Below are 18,387 nucleotides of genomic sequence, written 5' to 3'. Positions count from 1 at the left end.
TTTGATTTTCCACCCTGGGGGGGAAAGAGGTTCTGACTGTCTACCCTATCTATACCTCTCATAATTTTATATACCTCCATAAGGTCCCCCCACAACCTTCAGCATTGCAGAGAAAATAATCCAAGTCTGTTCAACCTCTCCCTCTAGCCAAAACCGCTACTTGTAATCAAGACATCATTCTGGTAAACCACCTCTGCACCTTTATAAATGCATCCCCATCCTTCCTTTAATGGAACGACCAGAACGGCACGCAATACTCCAAATGTGGTCTAACCAAAGTCCTATAAAAGTGCATCATGATTTCCTGACTCATATGCTCAATGTCCCAACTTATGAAAGCAAGCATTCTATATTCCTTCACCACTGTTTACTTTGATGGCCTTCCTCACAGTCCACGGCCCCAGCAATCTTGTCATCTATAAACTTACTAACCAACCCAAGTCATTTGTGTGTGTGTGTCTGTGTCTGTGAGCACAAATCCCTTCAGAACTCCGCTGGCCACAGACCTCCAGCCTGAACATTGTCCTTCCACCACAACCCTCTGTCTTCTTTCAATAAACCAGTTTTGAATCCATATGATCGTCACTATTAATCCTGTGCATCTTAATCTTCTGGATTGGGCTACCCTGGGGGATGTTATGAGATGCTTTACTAAAATCGATATAGACAATATCCACAACCCTACGCTCATTAATCATCTTTGTCACCTCCTCAAAAAACGTAACCAAGTTAGTTTGACAAATTGCAAGCTGTACAAGTGAAAATTACAATCTGTACGTGTGACAAATATATATTTTTCCTTTACTCCTGCAGTGAATGGAACATCTGGAGCTTCTGAAAACAACCCTCAGTGCACTGTTAATATTCCCATTGCACCCATCCATAGTTCTGCACAAGCAATGTCCCCCACTCAGAGCATTGGTCTTGTCCAGTCGTTACTAGCCAATCAGAACGTGCAACTTGATGTTTTGACCAATCAAACTGCTGTTGCTGGAGCAGTGGAGCACACATTGGACAGCTCCAGCCAGTATGCGATTCCTAATAGGTATTCCAATCCAGGGCAGGCTATCTTTGGTAATCTGGAAGCAGGCCGTATGAATGGTGGATCCCAGCAGCCATCACAGCAGATCTCGGGGATGTTGCAGATTCCTCCTGTGGAACATGTTGACAGGGCGCCCGAGCACGTTCAAAAAATCAAACCCTTACGCACAGTCCCACAATTGGTGGAAAGTGACACGGTGGTATTCTGCACAACTCCTGAAATTCAGTTGACTAAAATAAATACCCATCCGCCTCCTCCATATCCGGGTACCACCACAGCGACTGTAGCCACTCCTGCTACTGTTCCGTCAGTAGATATCTGTCTGAAAAAAGCAGATTTTTCCCTCTTTCCCACTGGACATCTGCAAACCCCGCTGGGCTACGAGAGAATCACAACCTTTGACAGCAGCGGCAATGTGGAAGAAGTGTGCAGGCCTCGCACGCGTATAATGAGCAACCAAAACATGTATACTCTTCCCGGCCCAGGGCAGTCATTGCTTCGCCTGCCCGCAGCTGATGCAAAGAAGATACAACAGGTATATGGGACACTAAATAGGCTAAATGTTGCTCACTGTGTCATTCCAAGCGGGGATCCACCGCCTTATCCCGATGCAACTATTAGGAGGCACCGTATTAACAGCAACACACTACAAATGCCATTGCGAAGAAACAGCAAAGATGCCGCAGTAAAGGTGTCCCAGCTTCTCGAATCCCAAAGAGTTGTTCAACATGGTCATAAAGCAAAAAACAACTCTATTTCTGCACAGTACCAACAAAACACTCTCCGATCTCCTCCTGCGCTCTATACCTGCAGTCAGTGCATCAACAACGGCGGTAACATTGTCAGGCAGGAGATCCCGACTGGAGCTGGCTCTCAGCACAGCACTGTAATTGTGCACTCATCTAGTACGTCACCTCTCTCTTCTCAGTCATCTTACAATCTGCTGAGTCCCCCAGACAGCTGCCATGATAGAACTGAATACATTAATAACGCCTTCACTGAGGACGAGTCCATTTTGCAGCCTTGCCAAATTGACAAATCCATTCATCACATTACATTGAATAATGCGATCGCAATGAGCATGAAGCGGCCACCTCCATATCAATGGGACCCATCGGGGAGTGAGGAGATTTGGATCCCACAGGATAGACCAACTCAGGTTTCAACAACAGGGAGTCATAAACTACCACCTCTCATCCTGGAGCCATCACACATGGAGATGTCCCACGTATCATTCGTTCCTATTAAATCTCCTACCAGTCCAACAGTCACTTTTCAACCAAATTATGGACTGACTTTACCATATCCAATAAGTTACACGGCATCTCCTATTGCAGCCTTTCAGGAATCATTTCCTCCCCCTCCCCCCGAAGCTATTGGGCCACCACCATACCCACAACAAGACCCTTCAGTAGTTGTCCAGTCTGGTTATCCAGCTAATATCACCTGTTGTCCATTGCCACCAATGTATCCATCCAGTAACACTTTTTCTAGTTTACAACTCACCCAGATTGCATTGCATCAGTGGAATGCCTACAGTGCATGTTCTCCAATGCACAGCTCGCAAGGGACTTTGAACTCAAAGCCACACTTGCTTATTGAGAAATCTGGAATGCCTCCATTTCCAGCAGAGCTTCAGAATCATACAGGCACTGAAGTGATTGTGGAAACAGCAGACAATTTCCAAGAAGTTCTCTCTTTGACAGAATCTCCCGTGCCCCAACGGACTGATAAATGCAACAAGAAAAGCCGTAAACGGCTGGACAGTCGGCCAGAGGAAACCAACATGCAAGCGGTAACTGAAGGAAAGGTGAAAAAAGAGGCTAAGGCACTTACAGACTTCAATTCTCTTATTTCTAGCCCAAGACTAGGAAGAGAAAAGAAAAAAATCAAAAGCCAAAAAGATCAGCTAAAATCCAAGAAGCTGAATAAAATGAGCGAGTTTCAAGACAGTTCAGAAAGTGAGCCCGAGTTATTCATTAGTGGAGATGAGCTAATGAATCAGAGCCAGAGCACCAAAAAGGTTTGGAAAACTAAGAGAAACCTAAGGACAGCAAATGAAACAGATGAGCTGAAATGTCGAAGAGCAAATGATAAAGAGGATGGGAAGCTGGGCAATCAAGGGTTTGTATATGTAATGGCTAACAAGCAGCCACTTTGGAATGAGGCCACGCAAGTTTACCAGTTGGACTTTGGCGGAAGAGTGACACAAGAATCAGCAAAGAACTTCCAAATTGAACTTGATGGACGACAGGTATGTAAAATGTAAAAGAAAAAAAAGTAGCTGCAGATCTTTTATGCTGAATGTCTAAGTGACTTTTGAATGCTTTTGTTTAAAGACTATGTGTGCTGATGAGAAGGTGCTGGTTTGGTGTGCAACAGAACAGATTCTCTTGAACAAGATAAGAATCAGAATTGTACAGCCAGCCTGGCCAACTATATCCATGCTGACCTTGATGCCTATCTGTGTTAATCCCACACCCATATTGGCCTGTTTCCCTCCACACCATCCCTATCCAAGTACCTGTCCAAAAACCTTTTTACACATTGCAATTTTATCTGTCTCTGCTGCCACCTCTGGCAGCTCATTCCAGATATTCACCACCCTGTGTGAAAAACCTCACCTTCAGATATCCTTTCAATGTATCCCCATCAGCTAAAACCTGTGCCCTCCAGACTCCCCTGCCCTGTGGAAAGGACTTGCTATTTTTCCTACAATCCCTCATTTTATAAACCTCTAAGGTTAGCCTCGTATGATCCAGTGAGAAAAAAACCCAGTCTATCCAATCTCTCCTTATAACAACAGCTCTCATTCCAGTCAACATCCTGATGATTCTCTTCCACAGTTTCTCTGTTGCTGCCACACCCCTCCTCTGGTGTGGTGACCAGAGCTGTACACAACAGTCCAAATACAGTCTAATCAATGTTTTGTCAAACGACAGCAGATTAAACCACCTCACCCAAATGTTGCCAAGCAATTCTTTCCGAAAAGAAACCAGGTATCTGACTAAGGATGCAGGATTCCTGGGATGTCAGGACTTTCATATGAAGAACGACTGGATAGACTTGGCTTGTACTCGCTAGAATTTAGAAGATTGAGGGGGGATCTTATAGAAACGTACAAAATTCTTAAGGGGTTGGACAGGTTAGATGCAGGAAGATTGTTCCCGATGTTGGGGAAGTCCAGAACAAGGGGTCACAGTTTAAGGATAAAGGGGAAATCTTTTAGGACTGAGATGAGAAAAACATTTTTTACACAGAGTGGTGAATCTCTGGAATTCTCTGCCACAGAATGTAGTTGAGGCCAGTTCATTGGCTATATTTAAGAGGGAATTAGATGTGGCCCTTGTGGCTAAAGGGATCAGGGGGTATGGAGAGAGGCAGGTACAGGATACTGAGTTGGATGATCAGCCATGATCATATTGAATGGCAGTGCAGGCTCGAAGGGCCGAATGGCCTACTTCTGGACCTATTTTCTATGTTTCTATGAAAGAACTGCAGGCGAACAAGCACTTGCTCTAATGTTTTTTGTGGTGATGGTGTCACAGAACAGGCAGCACAGTGGCACAGCAGTAGAGTTGCTGCCTTAGTGCCAGAGACCCAGGTTCGATCCTGGCTACAGGTACTGTCTGTATGGAGTTTGTATGTTCTTCCCTGTGTCCCCGTGGGTTTTCTCCTATGCACCAAGGACATATAGGTTTGTAGGTTAATTGGCTTGGGTAAAAATTGTAACTTGTCCATAGAATGTAAGATAGTGTTCGAGTACGGGGATTGCTGGTTGGCGTGGACTTGGTGGGCCGAAGAGTCTATTTCTACGTTGTATCTCTAAAACATAAACTAAAAAATTAATCCTCACTGATGGAATGAGAGAGATCGATAACGAGGGTGTCTGCATATCAATCTCTCCTGCCTCCCCCAGTCCATTTCACACCACAAGAGAATGTAAGTACACACTCTACCTTCATCTTCTCCCTCCCCTCTCCCAGCCCTTCCTATTTTCATTTCAGACGCCGAACCACTGAAACCTTCCGGGAGAAGGACAAGGGAAAACGGGCATAATTACCGAACTACTGCATCTCACCTCCAGTAACTCTGATTCAATCCTGATTTCTGGTTCAGTCTGTGTGGAGTTTGCAATTCTCCCTCTGACTGTGTGTGTTTCCTCCCGCTGTTCCCTTTTCCTCCCATAGGTTACTTGGCCATTGTCCCTAGTGTGTAGGTGAATGGTAAAACCTGGGGCATAGTTCATGGCAGGGTTGGCAGAATGAAGTGTGTTTAGTGTGTGCTTGATGGGCAGCATGAATTTAGTGGGCTGAAGGGTCTGTTTCTGGCTGTATGACTCTGATTTGAGTATGGCAATGAAAATTAAAATACAAAATATCCTCATCAGACATCTGCAGCCAGCAGCTTTATGTTTGCATGAATCTTGTATCATTTTACTGAACTCAGAATTGTTTGCAATATGAAATTCCATGTGCTTCATATTTATGATGTCAACAGGAATATGTTGAAATCCAAACCTCCAAGTGCGTCCCGGAATTTTCCAGCTAACCCATGCTGATCACATGTGATATAGAGCCATATAGTCATAGAGCATGGAAAAAAGCATTTCGGCCCAACTTGCCCACACCGAACAACATGTCCTATCTACACTAGTCCCATCTGCCTGTGTTTGGCCCATATCTCTCTAAACCTGTCCTTTCCATGTAGCTGTCTAAATGTTGCAATAGTACCTGCCTCAACTATCTCTGGCAGCTCATACTAATATATACCCCAATATGTATTGGTTTCATTTTTACTCTCCTCCCATTTGCTCGTATCATGTTGTAAAATAGTTTGGAAACGCCTGCATAATCCAAGAGTTTCAAATTTTTTAATTAAAGAAAATTTGAAAGATGTATATGTAATTTTGTAAAGTGGACTGGTCCACTGTATGATTCTGTTTACTATGTTATGTATTTAAATTAAAATATATAAATACTTTTTAATACCACATTTTTAAAAAGTATGAGTATTCACTCATCATTAATATTACCTCAATGCCTAGATGCTAATTCACATATTTAGGGTGTAGAGTATTGAGGAATTTCTGGAAGTTCTTTCCAAATCTTGGTGCTACTGCCTCAAGATGGTGTTTAGTGAAAAGTGAAGGAAATGCATGCAGGTTACATCATCATCGTTGAAAACATTAGCGACGCATTGGTGCTGGTTTCCAATGGGAATGGTGACGAATTCACCACACATCTCTGTCCTCCAGTTCCTGTGGACTCCCACCGCTGGAAGTATAGGATTTTGGTGTGTGTGGTTTATCATCATTCCTTACAATGCTATGTATGACTGCTATTTCTACTGAAGTGTGGATGGCCTTTGGCTCGCTAGAAGCTCATCCGCCCTTTGACAGGTCTTGTTTTTGGTCCTGCTGGGGGTCCACAGTCCCCTCCTCACCTAGCAAACTAGGTGGGGGAGACGGTTTAGCCGCCGACTATCCTGACCATGAAGCAGGTAACACGGGATTACATGGTACCCGTGGCAGGGGGAACTCCCCCCCGACCTTAGGTAAGGTTACCATAGGCAAGAATTGTAAACAATTTGAGAAAAAATTGGAAGCAGGTGAGAGGATCACCTTTGAAATAAATGAGGATAATAATCAATAAAACACTACAATTTACTCCCAAATATATCCTTTTAGTTGTGCAAGATAGTGATACATATAGCCTATTCTTGAGCTGGCATTGAAAATTGTGCTCTTCAGGTCACAGGGCCTATGTATTCATGATAGACACAAAGTGCTAGAGTAATTCAGCGGGTCAGACAGCATCTCTGGAGAAAAAGGGTGGGCGACGTATAGGGGAGGGAACTAGAAGTAGGACTAGGCCAGAACAAATCCGGGCTGGCAACAGATGACCAATGAAGATTGGAGTCCATAATGGGTCATTGTTGGCTGGGCTATAGGTGATAACAAAGTGAGACAAGGATGCGAACAGTGAAACTTGTAGGCTGTATTCATACTGCATATTTATGAACTTTACAAATAGGCTACAAATTGTGACATTGTGACATTATGCTCCAAAAATACATCTTGAAAGAATTTTCATGAACCTATTCATCTTAGATCTTTAGGAAAGAATATGTCACTAAAACAGATCTTGAGTATATTGTACACTTAATGTGCTTTTGTTTCCTGCCAAATTAGTTTCAATAAAAATCATGCAGGCAGTATTTTTACCACAATATCATTCTGTTTATATTGTTTTTTTTAGGTGATGCAGTTTGGAAGGATTGATGGAAATGCGTATATTCTGGATTTTCAATATCCATTTTCAGCAGTGCAGGCTTTTGCTGTTGCATTAGCAAATGTTACACAACGACTGAAATGAATGGGAGACACCACACTGCTTTCTGGATCTGAGGAGCAAAAGATGCCAGGAATGCACCTTGAATGCACTGTGACTGAAATGGTCTGGGTAGCTGTGCACTTCACTCTGGAGCATCGCAGTTCACCTGTTTAGTCTTGAAGTAAGAGGAAGAGCATGCTTCTCGGATGCATGCTTGGATGATTGCAGTTCAGAGAACTTGCTGCTTTGTAGACCTTTGCAGCAGATTACATGCTGCACCTTGCTTATCCGAATAACCCAGTAGAATAAGTTTATCTGTTGACTAGACTGCCTTATAATATGGTGTTTTTTTTTTTTTTGCATTAAAGAAATTTGCTTTCTCTGCAATTTTTTAATAAGACTAGTAATACTTGAATAGTAAGGATTCTTGGCACCAGACTGAGAAGGTATGGTATTAGTAGGTAGCTGGTGTTGTGTCAATACTTTTAACCACTGGAAACTGCAATTTAGGGAGCTTATGAATTAAAACTGTAAGACAGACATTAAAACAATGTTTTGAGGCAGTTTGTTTTAATATTCATTGCTTTGAAATTACTATTTTGTGTTTTTGTTAAGCTATTTTAATGGTAACTATCAAAATCTAATTATTGAGTTGAACATATTGATACTTTGTCAGCAACTTTTAAACTTTTCAATTTTTTTATTTCTAGTGACAATGAGTTGCACATGTATCCTTAACAGCGGATTACTTTCCCCATGTCAAGCCACCCACCGTTTTGGGGTAGATCGGTAAAGTAGGGGACCGAACGCACCTAAACTTGTATGGTACTTTTACAGAATGCTGGACTGTAGTAAACTTTTCTATAAATATTTTGGTTGTGTAGCTTGTTTTGTGAGGTTTGGTTTAGACAGTGATGCAGGTGTGGGGGTGAGGTGAGTTATTGTTACAAGCTGTAGTAATTGTTGTCTTAAGGTTAGGAAACCTCTAGAAGATGGTTAAAGTTTAATGCAATGTAAATTCATGAGTACTTTAAACTTAGTTTTGGAATATAACGGTAAGCCAACATGATGAGTTCAGATTCCAACACGCATGTTGGAGAATACCAAGGTTTCTAAAAGCTGGGAATCAAGGATTTTGTTAGGACTTATTCAACTTCACTTTTCCCCACCCATAATTGTATTTTTATGTAGTGTCAACTGTTCCTTGGTTTATATAGACCTTTATAGCACAATAACAGGCTATTCAACCCAAGTTACTGCCAGAGTATATGCTCGACATAAGCTATTACCCTTCTTTCTCACTAGCCCCTGATAGAGTTTGTCCAACTTCTCCTGAAAAGGATCACCGTTGAACCATTCCATGCGTTGATGAGTTCTAACCTACCACCATTTTCAGAGCAAAAATGTTTCCCCAGAGTTCCTTTATAGTTTCCCCTGTGTCTCTGGGCCCCATTCTCTCTGTCCTCTGTTTTTAAAGACATTTGTCACGTTTGTTATCACCTTTACTATTAAAGCAAAAATACTGCTTTATCCTTTTGTAACACAAATTATGCATGGCGGTCTAACCAAGGTTCTGCAACAGCTATGTACAACTACTCTGCTCTTGAATTTGGTTCCACCCAAATGAAGCCCTGTGCTGTGCTTGCACTTTTTAGTTACTTTTAATAATTTGTAAACCTGCACCCAGACTATGCGGATTCTTTAAAGCTATGAAAATGATACGCCACATTTAACTACATTAGAATCAATTTTCCATTACGTGTCTTGTCAGCAACACTATTGTCACCAGTCTTTCCCCATGTTAGTAGCTCCTGACGTGATATTGTATACAAATTTTGATTTTGTCCTTCCAATTCGTAAATCTAGACTGTTTATATAAACGGTGATTAATGATGGTCCTAAGAATGATCCCTGTGGAACATCAATTCCCACTTTTCAGCAACTTGAGTTACTTACTTGACCTCTGATTTTGTAGGTAGTTCTACTTAATTAACTTAAGCAAGTGTAAACTAATTTACTTGTCACATGAGGAGAACTCTCCATTTATCACTTGTCCGGTTACAAATATCTTCCCCATTCTTCTTTCTCCCCCCCACCTCCCCACCGTAATGATTTGTATAATTGTCTATTAGCTCGAAAAATTATTGTGAAACCTATTGTGAAGCTTTGGGTTGGTTTGTCGTTTGAACTCCAACACGCTACTGAAGTTTTAAGTGTAGGAACACTCATAGTTGTGCTAAGCTTATATATTCTTTCCACCAAAAAAAATTTGTTTGGGGGTGAGAGGTTGTACACTTTGCACATTGTTGCAGAAAGAATTTGTATTCGGCAACCCAGGAGAAACTAATGTGTTAATAATCCTGATAAACTTCAGTATTTTTGTTTCTCTATGCATTTGTTTCTTTATTTTGAACAGGCACTATCTTGACACTAAGAGGAGAAAAATAAAATATCAGCATTCACCATTATCACATTATTAATGTTAATACATCGACAAAACACAATTTTTGGCTATTGTTTTGCACAAGCAAGAAGTATTTCATGAGTAGGAAGGTACTACAGATGCAGTTTAATACCAAAAATAGACACAAAATGCTGGAGTAACTGCAGCACCTGAAGAAGAGTTCCATCCTGAAATATCACCTATTCCTTTTCTTCAGAGATGGTGCCTGTCCGGCTGAGTTACTTCAGCATTTTGTGTCTTTCTTAAGTATTTCATGAAGTTCTATCTTTGAATTGTAATTAATTAACTTCAGTAGGTGCAACCTAATTAACAAATTACATGAGGACCAAAAACCCTCCATTTATTTAAACTTTGATTAAATTGTAGGTCTGAGCATGAACTTTCTACCTGACAATGATGGAGCTACACAAAATCACTGTTTTTTAGCTGTGAAGATAAGATTGCACTTGGTCATTTTGATTTGAATACAATTCATTGCTGTCCCTCAGTTAAAATCTCAAAGCAAGTCGACCACAAGGAGCATTCTGGCTTTGTGAAAATAAAAAAAGGCATTTGCTGGAAATCTGAGGGGAAAGCCGACTGCGGTCAGATAGGATCTGTGCAGAGAGAAAAAATGTTAATGTTTCCGATCAACAAGCTTTTGCTCTGGTGTTCAATGTGTTCTGCTTGAAAGCGACAGAAAATAGGAGCAATAACCATAACTATTCCACCAACAGTGCATATTGCAAAAAGTAGTGAACAGCGGTGTGACTTGAAGCAGCAATAAGAGGTGATGCTTCAACTTGCTCCTCGGAGGTATTGTAACTCAATGCTGAGAGGTGTGAAAGCTCAGTTGCTGACTACATTCAAGACAGACAGACCAATGTTTTTTTGGTACCAAGGGTTGTGGGTTTAGTGCAGGGAAGTGAACCTGAGGTAAAAGAACAGCCATGATAGCACAGTAAGCAGGAGTAAGGGCTGAATGGCCTACTGATGCTGTTTCTTGTGTCCTCGAGATTACGATTTGAGAACATGTGTATCTGTGCTATACAGTAAAGAAAACATTTATATTGATTAGTGTCACCACTATGTTCATGTTGAACTTTTTTTAATATAAGGATTTTCTCAACATTAAAATAGCTCAGTCTGACTGCAAGATGCCAGGGTGAAAATGACTGGAATATGGAGGGTGAAGTATTGCTTTACATTTGTACAAATGTATCGCTTTACATTTAAAGACAAGCTAATCTTCCTTTAGTACTCGGTGTTGTCTGATACACAAGGTCATTATAATGGTGTTTCCTGCCAGAAAATAGTTTTCTGGTGGAAATGTCTCCTTGACCTAACTTTATAATTGTCACTTATTGTAAAGTTATGCAGGTCTTCAGCATTTAGCAAAAATGGAAGTATATATATTTTTAACAACCTTTTAGTATCAGATATCAGGATTCCAGGAACATAAACTTGCTATTTGTAGTTTAATGTGGCAATGTTGCTTTTTCTGGACGTAAACATCCACATTCAGCTTACACCAAAAAAAATCATGAGCATTAAGATATGCACCAGCTTGTTGTAAGTCTTCACTGGCATACCTGCTTCATTTACTGTGTTTCTGTATCTAGAAATATTCCTAAACAGGAAATATAGAATATAAATACTATATATCAATAAGATTTTACGTTGTTTCATTTAATTCAGTCTTTTACCCAAGAAAATGTATAAACTTCATTGATTCCAGGAAATAGCTTTTTATTAGTTTATAACTTAGTCTTCAAAACAGCCCAAAATTTAGAATAGTGGTGGCATAACCAAAATTTAATTTAAGCGATTTTGAATAAGCTTTGGGTGGGAGGGGAGTTGGGGTGGCTACTGTGCAGAAACATATGTGCTGTAAATGAAACCTGGGTTAAATAAGTCAGTGACAGTCTTAAAATGCTGTCGAGTAGCTTTTTCAGCTAGATTTTTTAATTTAAGTTATGGGAAATTTTGTTACCTTAAACTTAAAAGGTGCAATGAAAATAAAATATGTTACATTTGACGCACATCACTCACCTTTCATCCAGAACATCTGTAAAACTCAACCTGATGATTTGGAAAAATTTCCAAGTATTTATATAGAGTTCTACGCAAACCTGCAACCAGTGGTTTAAAGTTCAGTGAAATCATCATCAAAGTCCACACAGTTTTGTATGTGAAACCATAACTAGAGCAGTGAAATTTTAATATGATTATTTAAATAAAAAATAGAAGCATCTTCAGATACAGAAAAAGTGAGTGTTTTATAAGCTAAGTAATCGTGGGCTTACTCAATGGGTGACTGTGGCTTGAATTGATTGTTCTTTTTAAAATTTGTTGTTATTTCAGGGCTAGCACAAAGGTTTTGAATTATGCACTAAAATGAATATCAGGACAGTGCTGCTGGAACTTTTATATCTACTCTACAGTCTGTGCACATTTTCACACTAAGTCTCAAGTTTTTGGACAATACAATGATTTGGAGATCATGGGTCAAGTAATGCATTTTTCCCATGTTTTAAACAAAGTTCCACCTCCATCTTCAAGGTAAATAACATGCTCCTCGTGCTCATGGACACAGGATGCAATGACTGTGTTAGGACAGTAATGTAAAGGCCTGGCTGCAAAAAGCTATTCAAACAAGTGGGGAATAAAACAGAAATTGCTTTCAGGTGATACATGAAGATTATAAAGTTTGTGTTTTTCATTAGGTATAACAGCTAACATACCCTCTAGTGCTCCACTATTATCGAAACACCTTTTTTCATCAATATGTACATGGCTATTTAACCTCTTCGTTGTGACAAGAAATGTCTCGGCTCCAGTTATTCTGGATTTTAAAGCTATCAAATTCAACTTAACTTTTTAAACATGGGTATAAGTAAAAAAAGATTTTCAGACGTAACACGGCAACTTCAAAACATATTTTGGGTAAGACCAAAATAAGTTAATTTAGTCGTATGGCAAAAAAATGTTGTTTGATGGTTTTAAATATGTTGATTGAGCCTAATGAAATGTTGGTTCTACATTGCATTGATGGGTTTTTTTTTTCCTTTTACTTAGGTGTGCAATATCTTTAAGCTACTTTATTTTCTCATGTATATACACAATGCATAACATTGTTATAAATAGGAACTTTAGTTTGCTTTGATGGTTTATGGGATTTTTTACATTATTGGTGGATTTTATAAACAGTTTCTGTATTTAATTATTTATAAAGAATGTTTATGTAACTAATGTTGGTTAGAAAACTTGGGGTATTCTTTAAATTTGTTATTGTTGATGCTTTGTTTAATATTAGCATTAAGGGTTATGTGCTGCAAAGGTATAGAATGCATTTGCATTCCTGGGGAAGATATTACTGGTAATGTTAGAATTGCACAGATTGGCTGTAATATTTGTGTGGGTCTATTTGCTTCCTTGTGTCTTTTCAGTTTGTCTACCCTGTCCTCACTTTATTGTCCAGCCTTCCGACAGAGCAGTTTATTGCAGAATGATGCCCTTTCACCTTTGCAACAAATCAGTTTCTTTGAGAATCTATTTATGACCATTAGATATTGATTGAGAAAGCATTTGGGACTTGGCTTTCACAGTGCACAGTTTGTGTAGCTTGTCATAAATTTAACTGTATATAAAAACTGTGCAGGAAATTAAAATCACAAACCAGAATCGCCAAGTACTACACCTTAAACGTTTTACTTCAATTAATGTATTCACATATCATTTCCTGTTATGCAATTGCACCTGTGGACATAGAGGTTGATTCAAAAAGTGAAAGCTTGGCCCCTGCAGTACATTACACCTGACTCAATGGGGTTGTCTGAAATCTAACCTGCACAGACCTGCTCCTGCTGTGGGCCTCCTTTGTACTAGTTTTATAAGGTACTGCATTAGCAGATACAATAAACTGCCCTCGTGTTTTCTTTATTATATAAAAAAATAATAATTCTGTAAGTATTGAAATGTCTGATTGTGGCTTACGAATTAAAATTTGCAGACTGGGGTGTAATTGTTTTCAATGCTGATTTTGTAAAAAAAAACCTAGTTGTATTTCATAAATCTTCTTTGTGCGCACGTTACATTTTTGTTATCTTCTCTTAAGGCCCTCTGTAAGGATCCAACAGATGAATAAATGGTGTGTTTCTAACAGATTTATTTTTTAACCTGGTTGAATGCTCTTGTGTACAATACATCTATAATAGTCAGTTCTTTCAGACCCGCTATTAATCCACAATAATAATCAGAATGGGGAGCTATTAAAATCAGTGTGCATCCTATTCTGTTAGTTTGCGGTTCATCGGGCCAGCCTTGGTTCAAATACTATTTTAGATGAAGGGTCCTGCCCCCAAAATGTCGACTGTCCATTACCTTAGAAGCTACCTGACCCACTGAGTTCTCCTTTCTTTGCTATTCTTCTGACACGTCCTTGATTGGATCTCTCGCACTCCATCTCCAAGACAAACTACCCACTGATGCCTACGGATTCCTCTGCGTTGCGTAGACTAGGCAACCATTTTGAACTCTGTCCGCAATGGCCATCTTGAGCTGGTTGCATGCCAATTCCCACATTGAGCTGTCTATCCTCTTCCTTCTCCACTGCCAGGATATGACCAAACACATACTGGAAGAACAGCATCTCATATTCCATTTGGATAACTTACAGCCCAATAGTATGAATATTTGAATTTTCCAATTCTCCTCTCATTACCCTTCCTCACCTGCTTCCATCTGCCCATCATAAACACACCTAAACCTGGATTTCTTCAGCTCATCTTTCCTCCGCCCTCTCCCACCTGCCCATCATTACTCCTTTATCTGATTTCACTTACCAGCTCTGTCACGATACTTTGGGTGACACATTAGCGCAGCGGTAGAGCTGCTGCTGTACAGCGTCAGATCTCCGTGTTTACTCCTGACTGTGGGTGCTATCTCTACTGTGTATGTTTTCTGTGACCTTGTGGGGTTTTTTCTGAGTGCTCCGGCTTTCACATTCCAATGACGTGTAGGCTTATAGGTTAATTGGCTTCTGTTAATTGTCCCTCGTATGCAGGATAGCACTAGTGCATGAGTGATCATTGGTCGGCATAGACTCAGTGGGCCGAAGGGCCTGTTTCCACTCTATATCACTAAACATTCCTCTCCCCCACTTTTGCATCAAAGCCTTTTCATCAGGTTGCGTCTATCCTGTTACACACCCTGTTCTAATGCAGGGTCTTGACCTGAAATGCCCACCATCCCTTTGGCTCCACAGATGCCACTTAACACTCTGAGCTTATCTTTTGCTCTAGGCACCCACCCTTGTAAACGCTCCCTTGTAAATTCCCTTGTATTTGTGGAATTCTCTGCCACAGAAGGCAGTAGAGGCAAATTCACTGGATGAATTTAAAAGAGAGTTAGATCGAGCTCTAGGGGATAGCAGACTCAAGGGATATGGAGAGAAAGCAGGCACAAGTTACTGATTGTGGTTGAACAGCCATGATCACAATGAATGGCGGTGCTGGCTTGAAAGGCCAAATGGCTCCTGCACCTATTTTCTATGTAAATGATCCCATAGTGCATCAGATCACAGCCTAGCACTCCTGCCACCTCTGTTGTGAAGGATGCAACAGCTCAGGGAGGAGATTCTCAGAACGTCCTTGATATGAGGGCCGAGGACAAGACTGGAGCCATCGCAAAATTGCTCAGCCTGGAGTGCCAGGTGGGTCCATCTTAGCCACTTTGTTTTTGTTAAGCCATAGTCGCACAGCACGAAATGGGCTTTTTGGCCCAACTCTTCAGTGCTGTAATGAGTCGAGTCGGACACACATCAAGATACAACACATGTTTATTAAAGTCCACTTACAGCATAGGTCTGCGGGACATTACAGTAACTAGCAGCTACTCAGACTGACTTATGTAAGCAAGCTCTTGGTAATATGAATTTCATATTCGGCGGAGCAACTACTAACAAGCACTACAATTGGTTAGTAGGAAATAACCAATCTACATCTTTCCTTGTAGAAACAAAAGAAAGCTTAGATACATGGGAGCATAATGGCTAAACAATATAGGAGCTGGAACGTTAATAACACATATGGGGAAGTATAGATAGTTACACAAAATCACCGTTTATAATGGGTGGCCTGCTATGTGTGGTACTAGTCCGCATCTCCTCCTTTTACCGGGAAGGGAACCGGGGATGTGACCGTGGACCCGCCAGGGAGGGGAGGTGGTGAAGTAGGCGAGCTAGGCGTGTACGTTGTGGGGAGGTCACCGGGGACACAGTCTCTGATATTGGAGCAGCCGGCCCGGTAGTGGGAAGGTATACAAAACGCGAAACCTGGATACGGAGTCGCAGGATGCGGTTCCTTCACTGGAAGGAGATGTTGACGGTTGCATCTGTGAATGGCCCCATCCGCGCTGACCAGGTAGGAGCGCGGTTCTTTGACAGGGATGTGAATGTGACCCAGACGGCCATAGCCTTTGTTTGTCTGGAGGCGAACAACCTGTCCACTGGAGAGAGGTTACTGGATTTGTTGAAAAAACGTTTTTGTGCGTCGCGCTTGAATTCAGTATCAGTATCAGTATATCTTTATTGTCATTTTCCTGAGTACTCACATACCCAGAGGAAACAAAAAAACGTTGCTCAACCAGTGTCCATTCAGTGTGCAGTACAAATAACCACAAATAACTAGAAATAAAAAACATATATCATGAACAAATTAAATTAAACACTCTACTCTCTACTAAACATCAACAGGCGTTCCGATCGGCAGCTGCTGCAGTGTGTCCAGGTTGATGGTTGGTGCGCGATACTTTGGCAGGGGGCTAAGTCCGTTTATCAGTCTTATAGCCTGCGGGAAGAAGCTGAGGAGCATCCTGCTGGTTTTGCAGCTAATGCTCCTGTACCTCTTCCCAGATGGCAGGATGGAGAATATGTGATGCGATGGGTGGTAGGGGGTCTTTGATGATGGAGATGGCTCTGTTGATACATCTCTTCCTGTATATGTCCAGCAAGAAAGGGAGTGGAGCACCAATAATCCTGCTGGCGGTCTTCACAATCCTGTCAAGTTGGTGCCGTTCGTACACCTTGCAGCTCCCGAACCAGGAAGTGATGCCGTTGGTTAATGTGCTCTCGATTGTCCCCCTATAAAAAGTTCGTAGATGTGTAGTGGGGAGACCTGCTTTACGTAGTCTTCAGAGAGGGTGTAGTCGCTGCTGGGCTCTCTTGACCAGTGCTGTGGTGTTGGTTGTGGACATCAGGTCATCTGACAGGTGGAGTCCTAGGAACTTCACGCTGCTGACCCTTTCCACATCAGCTCCATCGATGTGCAGAGGTGTATGGTGTTGTTTTCCCGCCCTCCTGAAGTCAACCACCATCTCCTTAGTTTTTCCCACGTTGAGAATGAGGTTGTGGGATTTGCACCATCCTGTGAGCAGCTCCACCTCCATCCTGTACGCCGACTCATCATTGTCACTGATGAGACCCACCACTGTTGTGTCATCAGCGAACTTGTTGATGAAGTTGTTATTGAGTCTAGCAGTACAGTCGTGTGTAAGCAGACTAAACAGCAGGGGGCTTAGGACACAGCCTTGGGGCGAGCCAGTGCTCACGCCTATGGTTTTTGATGTCCTACTGCCCACCCTGACTGTCTGCTGCCGTTGTGATAGAAAGTTCAGGACCCAGTTACATGTGCCAGCATCAACCCCCAATAGCTCCAACTTCTCCACCAGCTGCTGCGGAATGATTGTGTTAAACGCAGAGCTGAAGTCTATGAAGAGGATCCTGGCATAAGTATTTTTCCGATCAAGGTGTGACAGTACGAGGTTCAGTGTTGTTGAGACTGCGTCCTCTGTGGATCGGTTGGCTCTGTAGGCGAACTGCAGTGGGTCTAGGTCGGCAGGTAGACTCTTTTTGATGTGCTGCATAACCAGTCGCTCAAAACACTTCATTGCTATGGGTGCTATTAGCTATTGCTAATCTCTCACCATCCCTCCCCCAGCCTAGTTCTCCGACTAGTTTCATCGTCCTCCTGATTAATTTTACTGTTTGTATGCCTCGTTGTCACCTTCCCCTCAGCCAACAATGAACCATTCTACATTTCCTTGAGCATCGTCTACATTGATCTGTCGTTTTCACACCTTACTCTTCCATACCTCTAGTCCCCTTCTCCCCTGACTCTCAGTCTGAAGAAGGGACTTGACCCAAAATGTTACCTGTTCCTACTCTCCAAAAATGCTGCCTGGCCCATTGACTTATGAGCCTGTCCCACTTAGGCGATTTTTCGGTGACTGTCATAGTCGTAGTAGCAGGTCGCCGAAAAACCGGCAACTGGACTAATGGGCCTGTCCCACTCAGGCGATTTTTTAGGCAACTGCCGGAAAATATGACAATGGAATTCACCGAAGTCAGCACCGGCGACAACCAACGTCACCTGGCGATAACTTACGTTAACCTTGCGACAACCTACGACAGCACATATGTCAAGCTACGCTCATTGGCGTCAAACCCATGGTCTCGACGAACATTTTTCAACATATTGAAAATCCAGCGGTGACCAGAAAGACGCTAC

The 18,387-nt window shown here is 41.6% G+C and overlaps 1 protein-coding gene across 1 annotated transcript in view; it reads left to right on the top strand.

Moving 5' to 3' along the window:
• Positions 1-13,986, top strand: part of tulp4 (TUB like protein 4) — a 75,110-nt gene extending 61,124 nt beyond the window's left edge. The window contains exons 13-14 of the mRNA XM_033025631.1: positions 814-3,296; positions 7,303-13,986. Of these exons, the coding sequence (XP_032881522.1) occupies positions 814-3,296; positions 7,303-7,419 (2,600 nt within the window). The 3' untranslated portion in view covers positions 7,420-13,986. The remainder of the gene's footprint in view (positions 1-813; positions 3,297-7,302) is intronic.
• Positions 13,987-18,387: the final 4,401 nt, after the last annotated feature.

The sequence above is a fragment of the Amblyraja radiata genome, chromosome 8 (assembly GCF_010909765.2).
Source record: "Amblyraja radiata isolate CabotCenter1 chromosome 8, sAmbRad1.1.pri, whole genome shotgun sequence".
Lineage (NCBI taxonomy): Eukaryota > Metazoa > Chordata > Chondrichthyes > Rajiformes > Rajidae > Amblyraja > Amblyraja radiata.
Note: the sequence above shows the minus strand (reverse complement) of the source record. Positions and strands in the feature narration are given on the sequence as shown.